This window comes from Petaurus breviceps, unplaced genomic scaffold (genome assembly GCF_028583685.1).
Source record: "Petaurus breviceps papuanus isolate PSGF00001 unplaced genomic scaffold, PetGlider_PUasm1.0 90740, whole genome shotgun sequence".
In the NCBI taxonomy this organism is placed as follows: Eukaryota; Metazoa; Chordata; class Mammalia; order Diprotodontia; family Petauridae; genus Petaurus; species Petaurus breviceps.
In genome coordinates, this window is record NW_027187330.1 from 2,018,625 (window position 1) to 2,035,291 (window position 16,667).

Here is a 16,667-nt window from a genome sequence, read left to right on the forward strand (position 1 = left end):
CTCTGCCTCACCTGGCACAGAGCCATTCCTTAAGCCTCTAAATGAAGAAGTGTTAGAGCGATAATTTACTGTTTAATAGACTAACTTTCCATTCTCCGTTGCCAAGTCCACACACGTATTTCTCCCTGGTGCCATAAAGTGAGTCTCATCGGCCCTATAACTGTGCACCCTGCCCAGAATGATGGAGTTCCCAAGCCTCTTCCTGGTGACCTTCTCTGGAGGGACTGTTTGAAAAACTTGCAGGCCTTTGTCTGCCAGCTTTATTGTCGGAGGAAGTGCTTTGTGGGTTGAGCTCTGTTCCCATCAGTTCCCATTGGGGCTCACTTCCTGTTACTCTAGCACAGATGCGGTACAAGCTCCTTCTTCAGGAGAAAAAAAAAGCAGAGGAAAATAAGGCAAGATCGGTCGCTGCAAAAGTCAAGAGAGACAGAGGAAGCTAGAGTTGAGGTTCCATCTGTACTTCTTAGACTGCAGCTCTGTTTCCTATCCCCCACTCCTTTGCTTACAGTTTAGTAAAGGTTAATGAGCCTGCTTAGGAATGGGATCTGGGAGATATAGCTCAGAGGGCTAAAGAGGGACTCAGACCCTCCCTAGGGACCATCAAGTCATAACTAAAGGCCACAGTTCCTTATTTCCCTGACCCCTTCCCTCTGGGTTTGAAAATCTTCTCTACCACATTCCCCCAGAATTCTGCAGGGTGAAGATAATTGCTTGTGGCTGTCTGGGCTACTCCTGACCCCTTGTTCAAGTATTCAGTTCAATAAACATTTATTAAGCACCTACTATGTGCCAGGGACTGTGCTAAGCGATGAAGACACATAGAAGAAAAACAAAGAGTCCCTGTTCTCAAGAAGCTTACAGTCTAGTGGGGAAAGACAACACACAAAAGAAATTCAGGATTTTAAAAAGAAAATCCTACCATTCCTCATTCTTTTTCTTAGATCACATGTTTATAATAAAACAGTGGTGTCAAGTCCAAATAGAAACAAGCTACTAAACCATATACAGGGGTCACATACTGACTTAGAACATCCCACATGTTTATATATTTCTTTTTTTTTTATTAGTACATCAACATTAAAATCAGACAGAAACTTCCATTTGATCTGGGTCAGGCTACACTCAGAAGTGTTGTGTGTGACATCTTGGAGAGGGAACTCCTGGTGAAGAAACTTCTTCTACTGAAACCAACCAACAATTCATCCGTAATTTGGAATCTTAGGGAGCTTCCTGAAGCAGTGGGGGGTTGAGACTTGTGCTCTGCTCCCCAAAAGATGTGCTGGGGCTCTAGAGTCAAAAGCAGAAGTAGGCAGACTGGGAAGACAATTGGGTCACACACAAGGAGAGACAAAGGGGAAGCCTTTTTATTTAGTGCCAGAACATCCCGCTCCCCACAGCACATGGGTATTTATTTTGTGATGAACCAACTTGGCATACGCTGCCATGGTGGACGGTGACTCACTGGGGTTCCATTCTTTGAGTCTTGCCTGAAGCAACATGCCTTGTTCCAGGGCTGCTGGCCCTTGGACGTCTTTAATAATTACTGTTGGGTATTCCTAGTGGTTCAGCCAGTGTGTGAAGATATTTAGAAAGCTGAACTGGACCAGAACTCCAGGCTGTGTGTTCTCCCACTGTGGTCCTAAGGATTAGAGGAAGCAGAACCCATACTTCCTGCGCTCCACTCCCGAACCTCCTTCCACAGCTCAGGTTCTTAAATAGCAGAGGAGGGGGTGAAAGTGGGGGGTCATGTTTCATTCCCTCTCCCCCTCTTGTCTTCCTACTCAACAGTTTTTAAACTCTCCTGGAACAGCATTAAGAGCAGAGTGAGGGTTTAAGAGAGAGATGCTCCAAAACAGGGACGATACTCTGGTGTTATGCAAGAAGGTGGAAAAATCAACCTTTGCATTTACTAGATAAAAGGATGAAATAAGAGATCTGAGGAGGCTCTGGGGAAGAAAGAAGAGCTAGGGAAAAAAGATCACCAGCGCCAGCTAGTGGCTATCTGATGGACTACAAGTGAGTAAACCCAGTAAAGACAGTCAGTCGCTTGCTTATTTCATTTCGCAATGCTTTGGTACCCCAACTCTTCACTTCTTTGTGGACTGAGCAGGAAAACTGAATGCATAGTACATGCATGCATGAGTGACTGAATTAAAAATCATTTATTAAGCACATATTATATGCTAAGCACTGGGATACATTCAGAAAAAAATATATAGCCCTCGAGGAATTTGCCTATATTCTTTTAATAGTTTGTTACTTTTTAAAATTACAAGCATTTTAAAAAATTAATCTGTCCTTCCCTCTACCTGATTAAGCAAATTTAAAATAAAAAACAAATCCTTCAGTACATCACTATACAGTTTAGGAAAACAAATTTAGCTTTGTCTAACAATTTTAACACCATTAGCTTTGTCTGAAAATGTAGGTTTCTTAATGTGTTTTAAGTTCATTACTTGTCAGGAGGTGAGTATCATGTTTCATGGTCATTCATTTGGATTTGTGGTTTGTCTTTGCACTGATCTCACTGTCAAAGCAGGAGTGGGGAACCTGCAGCCTCAAAGCCACATGTGGCCCTCTAGGTCCTCATGTACAGCCCTTTGACTGAATCCAAACTTCACATAACAAATCCCCTGTAAAATCCTATGTAAAACTTGGACTCAGTCAAAAGGCCACATCCAAGGACCTAGAAGACTGAACATATGACCTTGAGGCTGCAGGTTCCCATCCTTGTTCTCAAGTCTTTCAAAGTTATTTTTCTCTATTATGTTATCACTGTAGAAATTGTACTACTTCTGCTCACTTTATTCTGCATCAAATCAGAGGTCTTCTCAGCTTCCTCTGATTCTTTATTTTCAATCATCTGATCAATAAACATTTATTATGCACCTATTATGTACCAGGCACTATGCTAGGAGGCTAAAAATGTTCTCTGCTCTCGGGGAGTTCACAATCTAAAGATTTCTTAGGATCATTTTTTATGGCACAATAATATTTAGTTGTATGCACATATCACAATTTGTTTAGCCATTTCCCAACAGGACACCCCCTTAGTTTCCAATTTTTAGCTAACATGAAAAGAGCCATCATAAATAATTTTGTTCATATAGATCTTTTTCTCTTTTTTATTTCTTTAGGGCATAGACCTAATAGTGGTATATGGCTGGGTCAAAGGGTATATGCACAATTTGTTAACTTTCTGGACACAGTTCCAAATTGCTTTCCAGAATGTCTGGACCAATCCACCAACAGCATATTAGTGTATGTACCTGTTTTCCCATAGCTTATTCACATTCTAATAAACCAGACTCCCTGAGGTTTTGGTTACAAGGTCAGAACAAGGCTGTTCTACTGACACATGAAAGGCTATGACTCCTTTAGTTGGGTGATTTCTCACTATATTGTTAACCCTCAGAATTGAAACCGTTTACATCTAGTCACTCAGTCCTCTTAAACATGGTAGACTACATCCACATGAGAATTATTCCTGCCTCTCTGTAGATCTCGTACATTAAAACCAAACTTAAGAAGGTTAGAGTTACCCAAAATAACTGGCCGTGTAACCTTGAGCAAGTTACTTAAACCCAATTGCTTTAAAAAAAAAAAAAATCACACAATCTTAGGACTGGAAGAGGTCACCTAGCTCACCCTGCTATTCAGTGCAAGAATTCCTTCCATAATATCCTAGGCAATCAGTCATCTAATCTGTTCGAATACTTCCGGTGACAGAAAGCTCACTATGTCTTGGGGCAATCTATTCCATTTTTGGTCAACTCTAATAGTTATTAAAAAAAAGTTTTCTGTGTGCTGAGTTAAAATCCGTCTTCTTTATGACAACTCTCCCAATATTTGATGACATCTCTCATGTTTTCCTTAAGTCTTCTCTTCTCAAGCCTTTAAACAACCCCAGTTCTTTCAGCTCCTCCTAGAATGCCAAGGTTTCTAGAGCCCTCACCATGTAGAGGAAGGAGAGAAGTTTATTATTACCTAGAGGGGAAAAGAAAAGAAGGGAGATAGCAGGCCATCTCCATCCACTTTCCCTCCTCTTTCACATCCTTCCTCTTTAGCCCCAATAACTGCACACGTCTCGTGCTTGGCAAGTACATAGCAAATTGTAAACTGGTGATTTTTCACTCCTATTAAATATTTTTAAAATAGAATGCATATTAACAGAGCCTTAAAATTCAGATAACTCAAAAATTGTTCTCTGTCACTTCCCAGCCTCTCCACAACCATACTGATTCCACTCAAACCCATCTTGCTGTCCCCACCTGGAACTTTAGATTCCACCCTGGAATGCCAGGGTCTGGTGAGCTTTTCCCTTATTTTGGATGGGAACCAGCCCTCTGTGTGGCCATCTATAAACCATGCCACCTCCCCCCTCCACCTCTTCCAGCTGCCCTTTACATGATGTTTTCCCCTATTAGAATGTAAGCTCCTTGAGGGTAGGGTCAGTCTTTTTGTTTGTACTTGGTAATCCCTAGAGCAGTTTAGGATTTGACCTCACAAAATTTAGGTCATGTATTGATTTGAAGCTTTTTTTTGATACATAGCTTAACCTGTTTTCTGCTGGATTGATCTCCAGTTTTCCCAGCAGTTTTTGTCAAATACGGAATCTTTACTCCCATGAAAGGAGTATACATGAAAGCATGATTAACAGTTAGGTAACTTAGTTTTATCAAACACTGGGCCACTGGAACTCTTTTACCTAATCTGTTCCTGATACATTTCTAATGTTTAACCAGCAGCAAATAGTTTTGAGGCTTCCTGCTTTATGGTATAGTTTGAAATTTGGTACTGGTAGGCTCCCTCCCTTCCCACTTTTTTTCCCCCATTATTTCCCTTAAGATTCTGAACCTTTTGTTGACCAGATGAATTGTGTTATTATTTTGTCTTCATCTATAAAATAATCCCTTGATGGTTTCAACGGCATGGCACTAAATCTGTAAAGTAATTCAAATAATATCACTATCTTTTATTATGCTGTCACAGTTCAAGCTAGAGCAACTAATATGTCTCCCATTATTTTTCCTTTTCTTTTTTCATTTACTTTCATTAAGTGTTTTGTAGTTGTATTTATATAGGTCCTGAGTAAATATTGGTAGACAGACTCCAAGATACTTAAGAGGCAGCTATCTGGTTCAGTGGATTCTGCATAGGACCTGGAGTCAGGAAGACAGTTCAAATCCTGGATCAGATCCTTGTTGTATAACCCCAGCCAAGTCTCTTAAAACCCTCTTAACTTTGACTTCCTCATCTGTAAAATGGGGTTAGTGGCAGCTATCTCACAGTTGTCATGAAGATCAGATAACCTGGGGTGCATATCGCTTTACAAACCTTAAAGCGCCATGCAAATGTCAGCTATTACTTCATGCGTTCTAGAGTCACTTTGGCTGGGATTTCTTTTTCTCTCTTCCTGTTGGTTTTTGTTAGCAAACACACAGAAAGGCTGATGGTTTTTATGAATTCATTTTATATCCTGCTACTTCACTGAAGTTGCTTGCTTCAATTAATTTTTAGTTGAATCTGCAAATAGCAACAATCTCATTTTCTCTTAGTCTATGCTTATTCCCTCTTTATTCTTGCCTTATTGCCACAGCTGCCATTCCTGGGACTCCAGTAAGTAAGAGGAGTGACTGTGAACATCCTTGCTTACTCTGATCTTACTGAAAGGGCTCACTTATTTACCAGGCTTTCTAGTTTTTAATGTGTTCTATTTTGGTCAAAAAGCTGCTTCTGCATCTTTTTTCTCCTGAATTGCTCCTGTATTATCTTCAAGCTTTTTCCCACTCATTCTTCATTTATTTTCATTTCTTGGTTCCAACAAAAATTTTCCTTTCATTTCATCAGATACTGATAGACCATCTGATCCACATCTAGCATTTTTCTGTTTTCTTCCCCACCCCATCCCCATCCTCTCCCTCTTCCCTGCCCCCATCTCTTTTTTTTTTGCTATTATCTCATTGTTCCCCTAAGTATTCTTTATTAATATCTAACATTGATAGGTTATTCTTTATTAATATCTAACACTATACAGTTTATAAAACACTTAATTTATTGCCAAACCTTTGAGATAAACAGTGCCGATATTAATCTTGAAAACAGAACTAAGGCACAGAGAATTTGTGACTTTCCTATTTTCACACAGTTGAACTGGAATTCAAAACTCGGGTTTTGGGGAGCATTCCTAACCCACAACACCATGATTCCTCTTCAGCAGGTTCTCCAGGAGGGCCAAAGACCAACTTACATAAGGACCCAAATCTTCAGGTCTGATTCAGTAAGGGACACTACAGATAGACTGGCTAGATAAGACATCTTCTCCATAGCATTCTGGGGAATGAGGTGAGAGAAGATAAAAGGTCAGAGCAAGCAATAAAGGAGAGAAGATTGGGAGGAGTTCTTTTGAGCTCTAGGTTTGGGATAATGAAGACTGGAAAAAAAAAATGGAGCCATCAATAACCTGAATTTCAAGTTTTGTTGGTTAAAAAATGACATACTTTAATCACTGTTGCTATGAAATGTGTTTCTTAATGAAGCCTACTGTTTATAAAAAGGGTGGAGATAAAGACTGTGATTGAAAAAAAGGATCGGTGCAAATGTGCTTATACGTACACACATGGTCAGGTCCTAGCCACAGCAAAACAAAATTCAGAACATACTGAAGCATCGACATTATCTCCTACCAAGTACAGGTTAGCTCTTTCACATTCTCCATTTCCCAGTGAACCTTGCAAGCCTATGAACAAGCAAGCTAAGGTGGTATATTCAAAGTTCTGGGTAGAGGCCCCACATGATATAAAACAAGATGCCTTCCCCACTTCACCAAATCAGCAGAAATGAATGTTGCAATAAAGAAGCCAGTCAAGTGTTTGGAGAGCAAACAAAAGAATTTAATCTTTGAACATTACAATAATAATCTTTGAACAACACAATAAAGGAAATTACAGAGACCATGTTACATAGACTTGTTTATTTACAGTTACACAGATAGTGGAATGAGAATGAATTTTTTTTTTTTTAGAAAAACAGAGAAGCTTTTTTGTTTGTTTTTCAGAAACCTTAGCTGTCTGTTACTGGACCTCTAGATCATGCAAAGGCAGCAGCCGGTTGTGTACAAAGGATCCTGACAGGTTACACTGTGTTACTTTCCAACAGGTTTGAGGCTGAATTCAGTGACTCTTTTTAGTTCTCTAAGGCCGCTAATGCTGGCTGTAGTCTCATATACCACGGTTTCTATGGCAACTCAGCACTTGGGCTATTCTGGGCTATACCTACTCACTGGCCCTTCAATCAACACTATATTGTTCAAAGGCCAATCTAAGCTGGCAGGAAATGCTGAATAGTTTTTTTTTAAACTGTTTAGATTATGCTAATTGCCAAAGTCAAACAAACTATTGGTTTAGAAAGATTCTTATATCTGCTGAAACTCGGGAAAAGAAAATCTTCCTAGCACAAGACAATATGATAGTATCAATTCAGGTTCTAATCCAGGACCTTCCTTCTGAGGAAATAGAGGGGGAAAAGCCTCCCCCTTGGGCCTTATGTTATTCTTAGACTCCCTTTTCACAGCACTTGCCATTACCTGAATGCTTGCAACTGAGGCAATCAGCTCCACAGGAGCCTGCAGGGACCCCCCTGAGGACGAGTGGAGTGATGTAGGATCTAACAATGTGGCAGACAATGTGAAAGCAGAAAGAAGAGGCCACTCTGATGATGACTTCCTCAATTACATGTGGCCATCACCCTGTAGCACAATTCAAAATGATGACACATTCAACCAGAAAAGCATATTTTCATCCTAATCTTTTGGAAGAAATTAGGCAGAAGTGTTTGTTTAGGATCAGTATTGGCAGAAGTGAATGACTTTACAATTAAGACCAATACTATGACTTGGCACAGTGAACTCTGGCTGGCTGAAGGAGACTCATCTCTAGGACTGAACAGTGGCCACAGCCCTGTTACCACCTTTTCTTTGAACACTAACTCTTAGCCAGGGAAAACACTGTCAAATCTGCATTCCTTCCTCTGCACAGGGTCTAAGAAAACTAGGCCCTTGCTTCTCCAGCGTGGGCCACACCACAGCAGAAGTACTTTCATGGCTGCAGTATTTTTGAAACAGTCCCACACAGAATCACAAAGGTCAGAAACGCTAGTGCCAGTGGCTCTCCATCTATCCCATCAGTATCACTGCTCTCTCAAAGAACATTAACAGTGGTCCACATTTTCACACAAATATAGTTCTTTGAATTGGCATCACATGAAAAAACATTCCCTAACTAACCCTAGAAGGAAACAAAATATGCAAAATGGTAAGAGGTCTATCCAAAAATACTATTTTAACATGAAATACAGAGACAGAAGAGCACACAGACCTAACAACTTAAGAGATAATTCCCCCTTCCCCCCAAAAAAAGTGTCAAATACAGACTTTGGCTCAAATACAATAAATACCTCCTCACCTCCTAATGGGAGATGCCTAGTTGTGGCAAATGATACAAGGCTAAGCCCCTTTTTGCATAGGATTTCACCACTACTAGGTCGGTTAACCCCTCAAATTATTAATAACACATGGACCTTAACTTTTGTGAGCAAAATGACCCATGATACCCTTAGGACAATAAGAATGATAACAAGTTAATAACACAGGAAATGTCTCACAAGTTACACTGGTCAAGGGAGTGGTTACATCACACTGGGGACAACTAATGTGATAATACCAATTACTTCTTGCAGGTAGCACCAGAAATAACTCATCTCCTTGTAGACCAGAGGGTGCCGGACTGTCTATTTCTCCTTCCAAGCTGATGTTTGACCACACTGTCTAGGCTCTCTCTGTTCTAGGTTAAGAGAACATTAAGCTAAAAAAAAAAAGCTAACAAGCATGAAATCTTATTCTATTTTAATTAAGTGGCAAAAATAACCAGGCTCAAGTTTGGATTGACTAATTGTAGCTAAGGAGGATGGTTGCTTGTTTTTAAATAGGAAAAAATGTTATTAAACCAATTATGTAATTTGGTTGATTATGAAAAATTTTTTAAACAACCTCAATTTTCTCTGGATGAGAAAGACCTCAGCAGTGTTGTTTTACTGCGTCCCTCACCTCATTCAGACCAAGCTTCTGCTCTCTCAGACAGCGAGTTCTTATCGTTTCTTATTTGCCTTCACTTCTAAAATTACAGTAACGAAACAGAGACCCAGAAACCAGACCTGTGGAAGGCTGGGCTGGCACTTCGGCTGGATATGAATACATGTATCCTCCCACCATCAGGACAAACGTTCATTTCAACGATAACAGCATTTTTTGCTAATTTAAGAAAAACTTCGATCCTGGTCACGTTGGCACCAATGCAGGCAGCATAAAATCAGTTTCTAACAAAGATATTTGCTTTCTTAATTAACTAAGCAACTGCTCAAGTGAGCATGGGCATACATGCACATGCTCACACCGCACGCACACACATACACATGCACACACGCACATACCCATGCATACACGTATGTTTTTGTGTGTACATGAGCCTCCTACTAACCAACCCAGCTCATTGCACTCAAGTCTTTGGCACCATCTCTGAAGGACACTCACTCTACATGAAGACATTAACAAAACAGCCATTCCTTTCAGCACTGGACATACGTCACAGATTTCACCGAATACATCATTCCAAGAGACACCCCCAACTTGCTCTCAGGAGCCAGGAGAACTTGACTGCATAGGCTTCCCTGAGGAGACACAACTTGGTCCTTCGACCTCCCCATATGACTCTACCAAATCCCAATACCAGGTGAGCTGGCTCCGTCCCACTCACAGTACAGAGTTTCTACCACACACAGCCCATTGGTACTTATATTTTAACAGATCTCCTATGAGCTGCCAGCAACTTTTCTGATCTGATTTCTACATATTTGCCACAGAAACAACAAAGGGCAAAGGTTCTAAAATGGAAACAGAGAAGTGTGTTTAGGCAGGAGGCAACTGACTGAAGAGGAGAGAAGCTTGGCAACAACACACTGTTTTGTCATTGTAAATGATAAGAAAAGGAAAAACAGGAAAAAGAACGATGTGATAGTCTAAAAGGCAAAACATAAAATAACCAAAATATTTGTTAAATTCTAGAGTATTTAGGCAGACTGTTGTTTTTTTCATGCTTTAATTCAGATAAACACATTCCAATCTCTGGATCACAAGAAAATATTCCAAAAAGAGACTCAGATGAAGATAGAAACACTGAAAGAAGAGACGTGAAAGCAAGAGACTACAGTTTCCCCAATCCTAAAAGGATTCTGCCCAACAATGAAAGTAGAGGGTCAAATGACATATTAAAAAATGGCTCAAAGCCTCATACGCTGAGGCTTTTATCATTGGAAATGAAGGATTTTCAAGAAGAAAATAATGTATTAAAACAAAGAAAAGCCAAAAATATCAGCACAAAAATAAATCTGCCAGTAGCCAAAGAAAGCTTGAGGCAATATTGAAAAGACAGATAATGACAGAGGAACAAAAATATCAGATTAAAAAAGAAGTTACTCAGCTGCTACAGTGCATGAGCTCTCATGCCCACTTCATTCCAAGTATTCATCCTATTGTAAGTTGTTTGTTAGATAGTGGTTTCCCCATATTTTGAAATAATAAAAAAATGAAAACATATACAAGTTCACAATATTCTCTCAGAAGGCACAGTTTCTAAATAATCGTCCAGTGAGTAGAATTAGAGGTAACAGTCAAGTCATAGCATTAGTTGGCTCTGAAAATTCAAACTGCAGGAGGCAGGCTGCCAGTCCATGCTTTACCAGGTATGTGGACTTCCCATCTAGCCTGCACTCGATGGAAGATTCCTGGTGAGAAGGCCTGAGGAGTCTAGTTTCCTTTACAGGATTCCTAGATTTGAAGAGAATAACAGAATTAGTAGGCTTAAACAAGTATGTAATATGTCTAAATATATGAACTTGTGAAAAACATGTAAGCGTGAGGAAATGTACACCTGTGATTCTCCCTCTGAGTGACCCTTCCTGCAAACCTTTGGAAAGTTTCTCCAGTGACTCCTTTCTCTTCAACTTAGCCTAGCCACCTGCACTTGTTCAGATCTCAGCATATTAGGTCGGGGGGGGGGGGGGGGCGAGGTCCCAGAGGAAAGGAAGTCCAATGTGGGAGAAAGACCACAGGGGGCTGGATCTGGGGTAAGAGGACTTGGATTCAAATTCTATCTGTGTCAAGGGCACTGTATATGTGCCCTTAGGCAAGTCACTCATATCCCTCTAGGGACATTCACTCTTCAATCCTTTGAGGAGACAGAATTTATGTGAACTCCCTCACTTGACACAGATTAAAATTTCTCTCATACTTGGTCATCGATTTCAAGAGCAGCTGTGGCAGAAAAGTTCTCCAACCTGTAGCCAACACGGTGATAAGCCTCTCTTACCTTAAATTAAAGTATGTCATGAGGCCAAAGCCTTCCCAACCTGGTAAAGCCTACCCAAAGTTGTGCTTCCAAACTCCAGTCATCTCTGTGCCAGAGGGATAGTGGGCATCCAGTACAGCTTACTTAACATCATACACACTTAAACAAAGAAATCATCCAGAAGGGCATGCGATCATGCCCCATTTTAATGCAGCCATGATCTTGACTTCGTGGAGGCCAGGTCAAGTGAACACACACTCAATTTAGAGTTGGGCCTGGGAGAACTGGTAAGACCACATGTTCCCCTGGCCCAGCCTCTGAGAACTCAGGGCCATCTCTGCATGAGCGTATGACTTTCTGGAGGGCTTCTTAGTATAAGGGAATGTGTACTGTCCAAGGACCAGCTTCACTAAGCTTGATGAAGCTCATCACCAGAAGCTTGATGAAGCTCATCACAGGGTGATGAATTTTTTTTTACCATACCAATTCTCAGAAAGTAGCTAAGAAATCAGAGTGGCTGCAGTCTGCATTGATGATGGGAGCATCTACACTGCCAAAAGCACAGAGCCTTGAAATACTGAAGGAAACATACAAAGAAGAAGACAGATATCTGGGGGGGCAGAGCCAAGATGGCAGAATAGAAACAGGACTTCCCCGTGGCTCTGGCTTCCACCTCCTCCAATACATGTAAAAAATGACTCTAAACAAATTTTAGAGCTACAGAACCCACAAAGTGACAGAGAAAAACAAATCTCCCGCTGAAGGAAGCCTGGCAGACCAGCAGGAAGGGGCTGTCACATGGAGCTGGGAGCCCAGCCCCGCTAAGCCATGTGGTTTCGGCCCCAGGGCAGCCCGGGCCAGCAGCAGTCAGAGCAGACTTCAGGAGAGAGAAGCACCAACAGCTACGGCGGTTTCCAGACTTCTCAATCCATAAACGTCAAAAACAAAGCAAAAGTTCAGTAAGGAACTGTTTGAACAGGGGTGGACAACATACAAACAGAACAGAAATAACTGTCTCCTGTCTATAGATAAATACTGTGTGTGGGTAATAAACAAATTGAACTAGAACAATTAAGACAAGGAAGTACATTGAATCTTCTAGGTTACACAAAGATTTGATAGGATTAAATCACCATGAGCATGCAAGACATTGTCAGAAAAATATATGAGTAGAACACCTAACAACCAGATCGTGGGTTCCAGGTTTGTCTGCTCAATAAGGTGACTCCCAAGAGAAGATTTATGGGAAAATCTGTACATAACAGAAGGAAAAGAGGGACTGCAATGCACTCTACTTGAGGGAATATCTGCATTGACAAGATCCCAGATCCACTGAAATAAATATCCTTATGGACAAGAAAGGAACATGTGGAGATTACTAACATATCAGAAAGACCTTCTGGACAGGCTGATGTGAGAGAGGTCAGTTCTAATGAGACGGCATTAACTACAAATATTTAAAGTTCTAAATTTGGGTTCAAAAAAATCGAAAGGATGAGTGCATGCTAACAGGATTTTAGACCAAAGATCATCTGGTTCCCTACATGAATTTTATAGATAAGGAAACTGAGGATGGCAGACACGGCTAGGCAACTTGGGGCAAAGGTTTAGGTTAAGACTGGGGTATTAGTTCAAAATAAGTCAACAGTGTGACAGAGCAGACAAAAAGCTAATGCAGCCTTAGGCATCCAGAACAAGGGAGGCCACAGTCTGCCTCAACTACTCTATTCTGGTTAGCCTATGCCTAGAGTACTGAGCTCACTTCCAACTGTCACACTTTAGGAAGATGTCAACAAACTGGAGTGTATCTAGACAAGGGTGACAATGAGGGTGCGAAGATTTAAAATCATGCCAAAGGAAGATCAACTGAATGAAATGGGGATGTTTAAACTGGAGAAGACTGAGAGTGAACATGACTGCCATCTTTAATTAATGAAAAGCTCTTTTGGAGAATGTATTTGACTTCTTTTAATGAACGCATAAAGTCAGAACAATGGGTGAAAGCTGTAGTGGGAGATTTAAGCACAGCAGAAGTAAACTCTTCCAAATAATTAGAACTATCCAAAAGTAGAACACACTGCCCTATATAACAGCTGACATTGATACTGCACTTAAAGTTTACAAATTGCTTTAAATACATTACTTTATTTGATCCTCACAACAATCCATGAGGTGTTTACTACTAACATTACCCTCATTTTACAAAAGATAAAGAAACTGAGACTTGGAAGACTTTTAAGCAACTTGCCCAGAATTGCATAACTAGTTGAGTGTCAGACAGGATTTGAACACAGATCTCTCCTGACTTTAGTGCTTCTTTTCTTTTTAAAATAAAATTGTAACTATATGATCCATATAGTGTTGAGTTCCCTACTGCTAGGTGTCTTCATTTGGAGGCTGGATCACCATTTGTCAGGAGTATTGTGCCATTTTAGTAAGCGCTGGACAAGATGACAACACAATGTATGCTCCATGAAGGAAGGCATTCTCTTCCTTTTGTCTTGAGAAATTCTCAGAGAATTACCTGTGAGATTCTATGGGTCTAGTTATAGAAATCTTCTTAAGTGGCAGAATTGGAGCAGGATCCTGAAAGGGGGGTGAGGTATCAGCAGACAAAAGGGCATCTCATTTGTAGACATTACTCACATACCCTTCTTTGTGGGTGATGATGGGATGGAAGACATTCCAGGTAAGAGAAATAATCTGAGCAAAGGTGAGAAAACACAAGGTACATTCAGAAGATGATGAATAGACCAGTTTGGTTAGAGTGAAGGGTTTACGTAGGATGATAGTAAAAGATAAGGCTGGAAATTTAGACTGAACAACACTCTAAGCAGGCTTTGAATTCTAGTCTAAAGAGCTTAGACTTTATAAGTAATCAAGTGTCATTAAAAGTTTGGGTTGCTTTTTTCCCCTTGAGGGAATGCCATGATTAAAGTGAGATTTTCAAGAGATTATTTTGATGGTTATATATTGGCTAGATTGGAAAGGTAAGCTAAATGAAATAGTCCAGGCCCTGAATTAGTATGTTAGTAATGAGAACTGAAAGAAAGTAACAAAAGCAGGAAGCCATTATCCATCCTTTGACTGAAGAGGGAGTTTTCATCTATAACTTCAATACTATGAGTGTGAGTTACCTGGAGAAGAGTGGTCCCATTTATAGAAAAAGGAAAAGTCATGAAGAGGAAAAGAAAGCAGCTCTGGAAATGCTGAATTCAGGATAAAAGCAGACCAGCCAAACCATATGTCCATTTGGCAACTGAAAATATAGCAGTAGAATTCAGGTGAGAAGTCAGGCCTAGACAGTTGGCCTGTCAGTCACTGACCATTAACAAAAGCTAGGGAAGTCAGTTCTGTGATTTGGTACGGTGAAAGCAGCACTGACTCTGGGGCCTGAGGACATAGGTTCAAATTCTCCTGACCCTTCCTACATGAGGAACCTTATAAACTAAAGGCATAGAAGACTCTTTTTAATATCATAAAAAATATCTATCTAAAGCCAAAAGCAATTATCATATGCAACAGGGATACATTAGAACTTTTTCAGGATACTCACTTTCCCCACTATTATGTGATATGGTTCTAGAAATGGTAGTAAAAGCATTAATAGAAGAGAAAGAAATTAGAGGTGTAAAGATAGGTAGATAAAAGAGATAAAACTATCACTCTTTGTTGATGATATGATGGTCTACTAGAAAAATCCTAGAAAATTAGCAAAGACACTAATTGAGACAATAGGTTCAGCAAATTCACAGGCTACAAAACAAACCCTCAAAAACAAAAAAACTATGGGAGTGGACAAGATCTCTAAAGAAAACGAGTATGAAAAAGGGACAACAGAAAGACCAGGCCAAAACTTGGGCATATGCCTATCCGTAGAGGCTGAAAAAAATGAAGAGTTATCATTAAAAAGAAACGGAGAATTTTTAGTCACTGTGCAAGGAGAACAAAAAAAGTGTAGCTGAGGGAAAGGTTTAGAAAATGAAGGGCTGAGCAACAGTTTTCAGTGTTCAAGAAATCAAGAAGAATGAGGCCTCAGAGAACAGCACTGAATCTGAAGATTCAGAGAATACTGGTGACCTTCAAGACAAGAGTTTCAGCACTGATGACGGCAGAAATGACACTGAAATTAAGGGTGAGTGGGTAGTGAAGAAACGGAGTCATCCAAAAACTTTGGCAATGAAAAGAAAATATAAAGAATTGTGACTGGAAATGTTAAGGGTCAAATGAAGATTCTTCTGTATAAGGGGAAATCCTTACATGTTTGAAAGAAGAGAGAAAAAGCCAGTGGAAAAGGAAAGACTGAAGATGATAAAAAGAGAAAGAAATACTGAAGGGCAAGGATCAAGGTTTAAAGGGCCTGCCAGCCCTGGGGAAAAACACCACCTCCTTCTAACAGGAGGGAAGGTGTGAAGCATGAAGGCAAACAGACTGAATATTTGATTTTATTTTAGAAGAATAATGGTAAAATATCATGTCAATTTAGGTGAGAAAAGTGATGTATAAACTCATTCTGAGGAAATGGAGACTCCTCTCTTCATTCCCCATTCCTCTGGCTTACAGTCCCTACTGGCCACCCAAGAGCCAGCGAGGTGAAGACAGTATATGCCCAATTTCAGAGGACCTATTCTAGGATAATGAATTCAGTTATCTAAAAAGACGAACAGTTTCACCTAGAAAAATACTTCTTTTGTTCACCTTCTCTAGAGCATCACAAACAACTGTCCTCAAATTTCAGCAAAATCAGGCCTTCAAATTAAGATACTTTGTCATACACAGACATACACACACGTATGTGTATATATACATATATGTATATATGTATGTGTATATACATATATACACATAATGATCAAGTTCCATGCAATCTTCCTTAAAGTACAGTAACCACCACCTATTACAAATTTGTATAGCCTATGAGGAATGGAACTCCCAACTTATCATTCCTTTGGGCCAAAAGCAACTTGAATGAGGAGTTTTACATTATGACAATTCAAATGTCCCTCAGTAGGAAGAGGAAGTTGGCTGTTACTTAATTAGCAAGCCACAATGACTACAGTTATAGCAGTTGTAACATCTCTTAAAATAGAATTTGCTGCCTGCTCACAAAGACTTGTTAAATGTTTGATATTTTATTCATCCCAGATGCCTGTAATCACTCCTTTTACTCTGCATTCCCTCAGCACATATCTACTTGGTTTGCATTATGACAATATACACCAGCATTCTCTTTGAAAAGAATTACTCTGTAGGTATTAAGTCTTTTCA

General features: G+C 40.0%; 1 protein-coding gene across 2 annotated transcripts in view; it reads right to left on the bottom strand.

The window, feature by feature from the left end:
• Positions 1–6,871: 6,871 nt before the first annotated feature.
• ARHGAP19 (Rho GTPase activating protein 19) overlaps positions 6,872–16,667 on the bottom strand; it is a 54,625-nt gene continuing 44,829 nt past the window's right edge. For both annotated transcript variants that reach the window (XM_069067123.1, XM_069067122.1), the window contains exon 12: positions 6,872–10,879. In XM_069067123.1, coding sequence (XP_068923224.1) covers positions 10,869–10,879 — 11 coding nt within the window. In that variant the 3' untranslated portion in view covers positions 6,872–10,868. The remainder of the gene's footprint in view (positions 10,880–16,667) is intronic.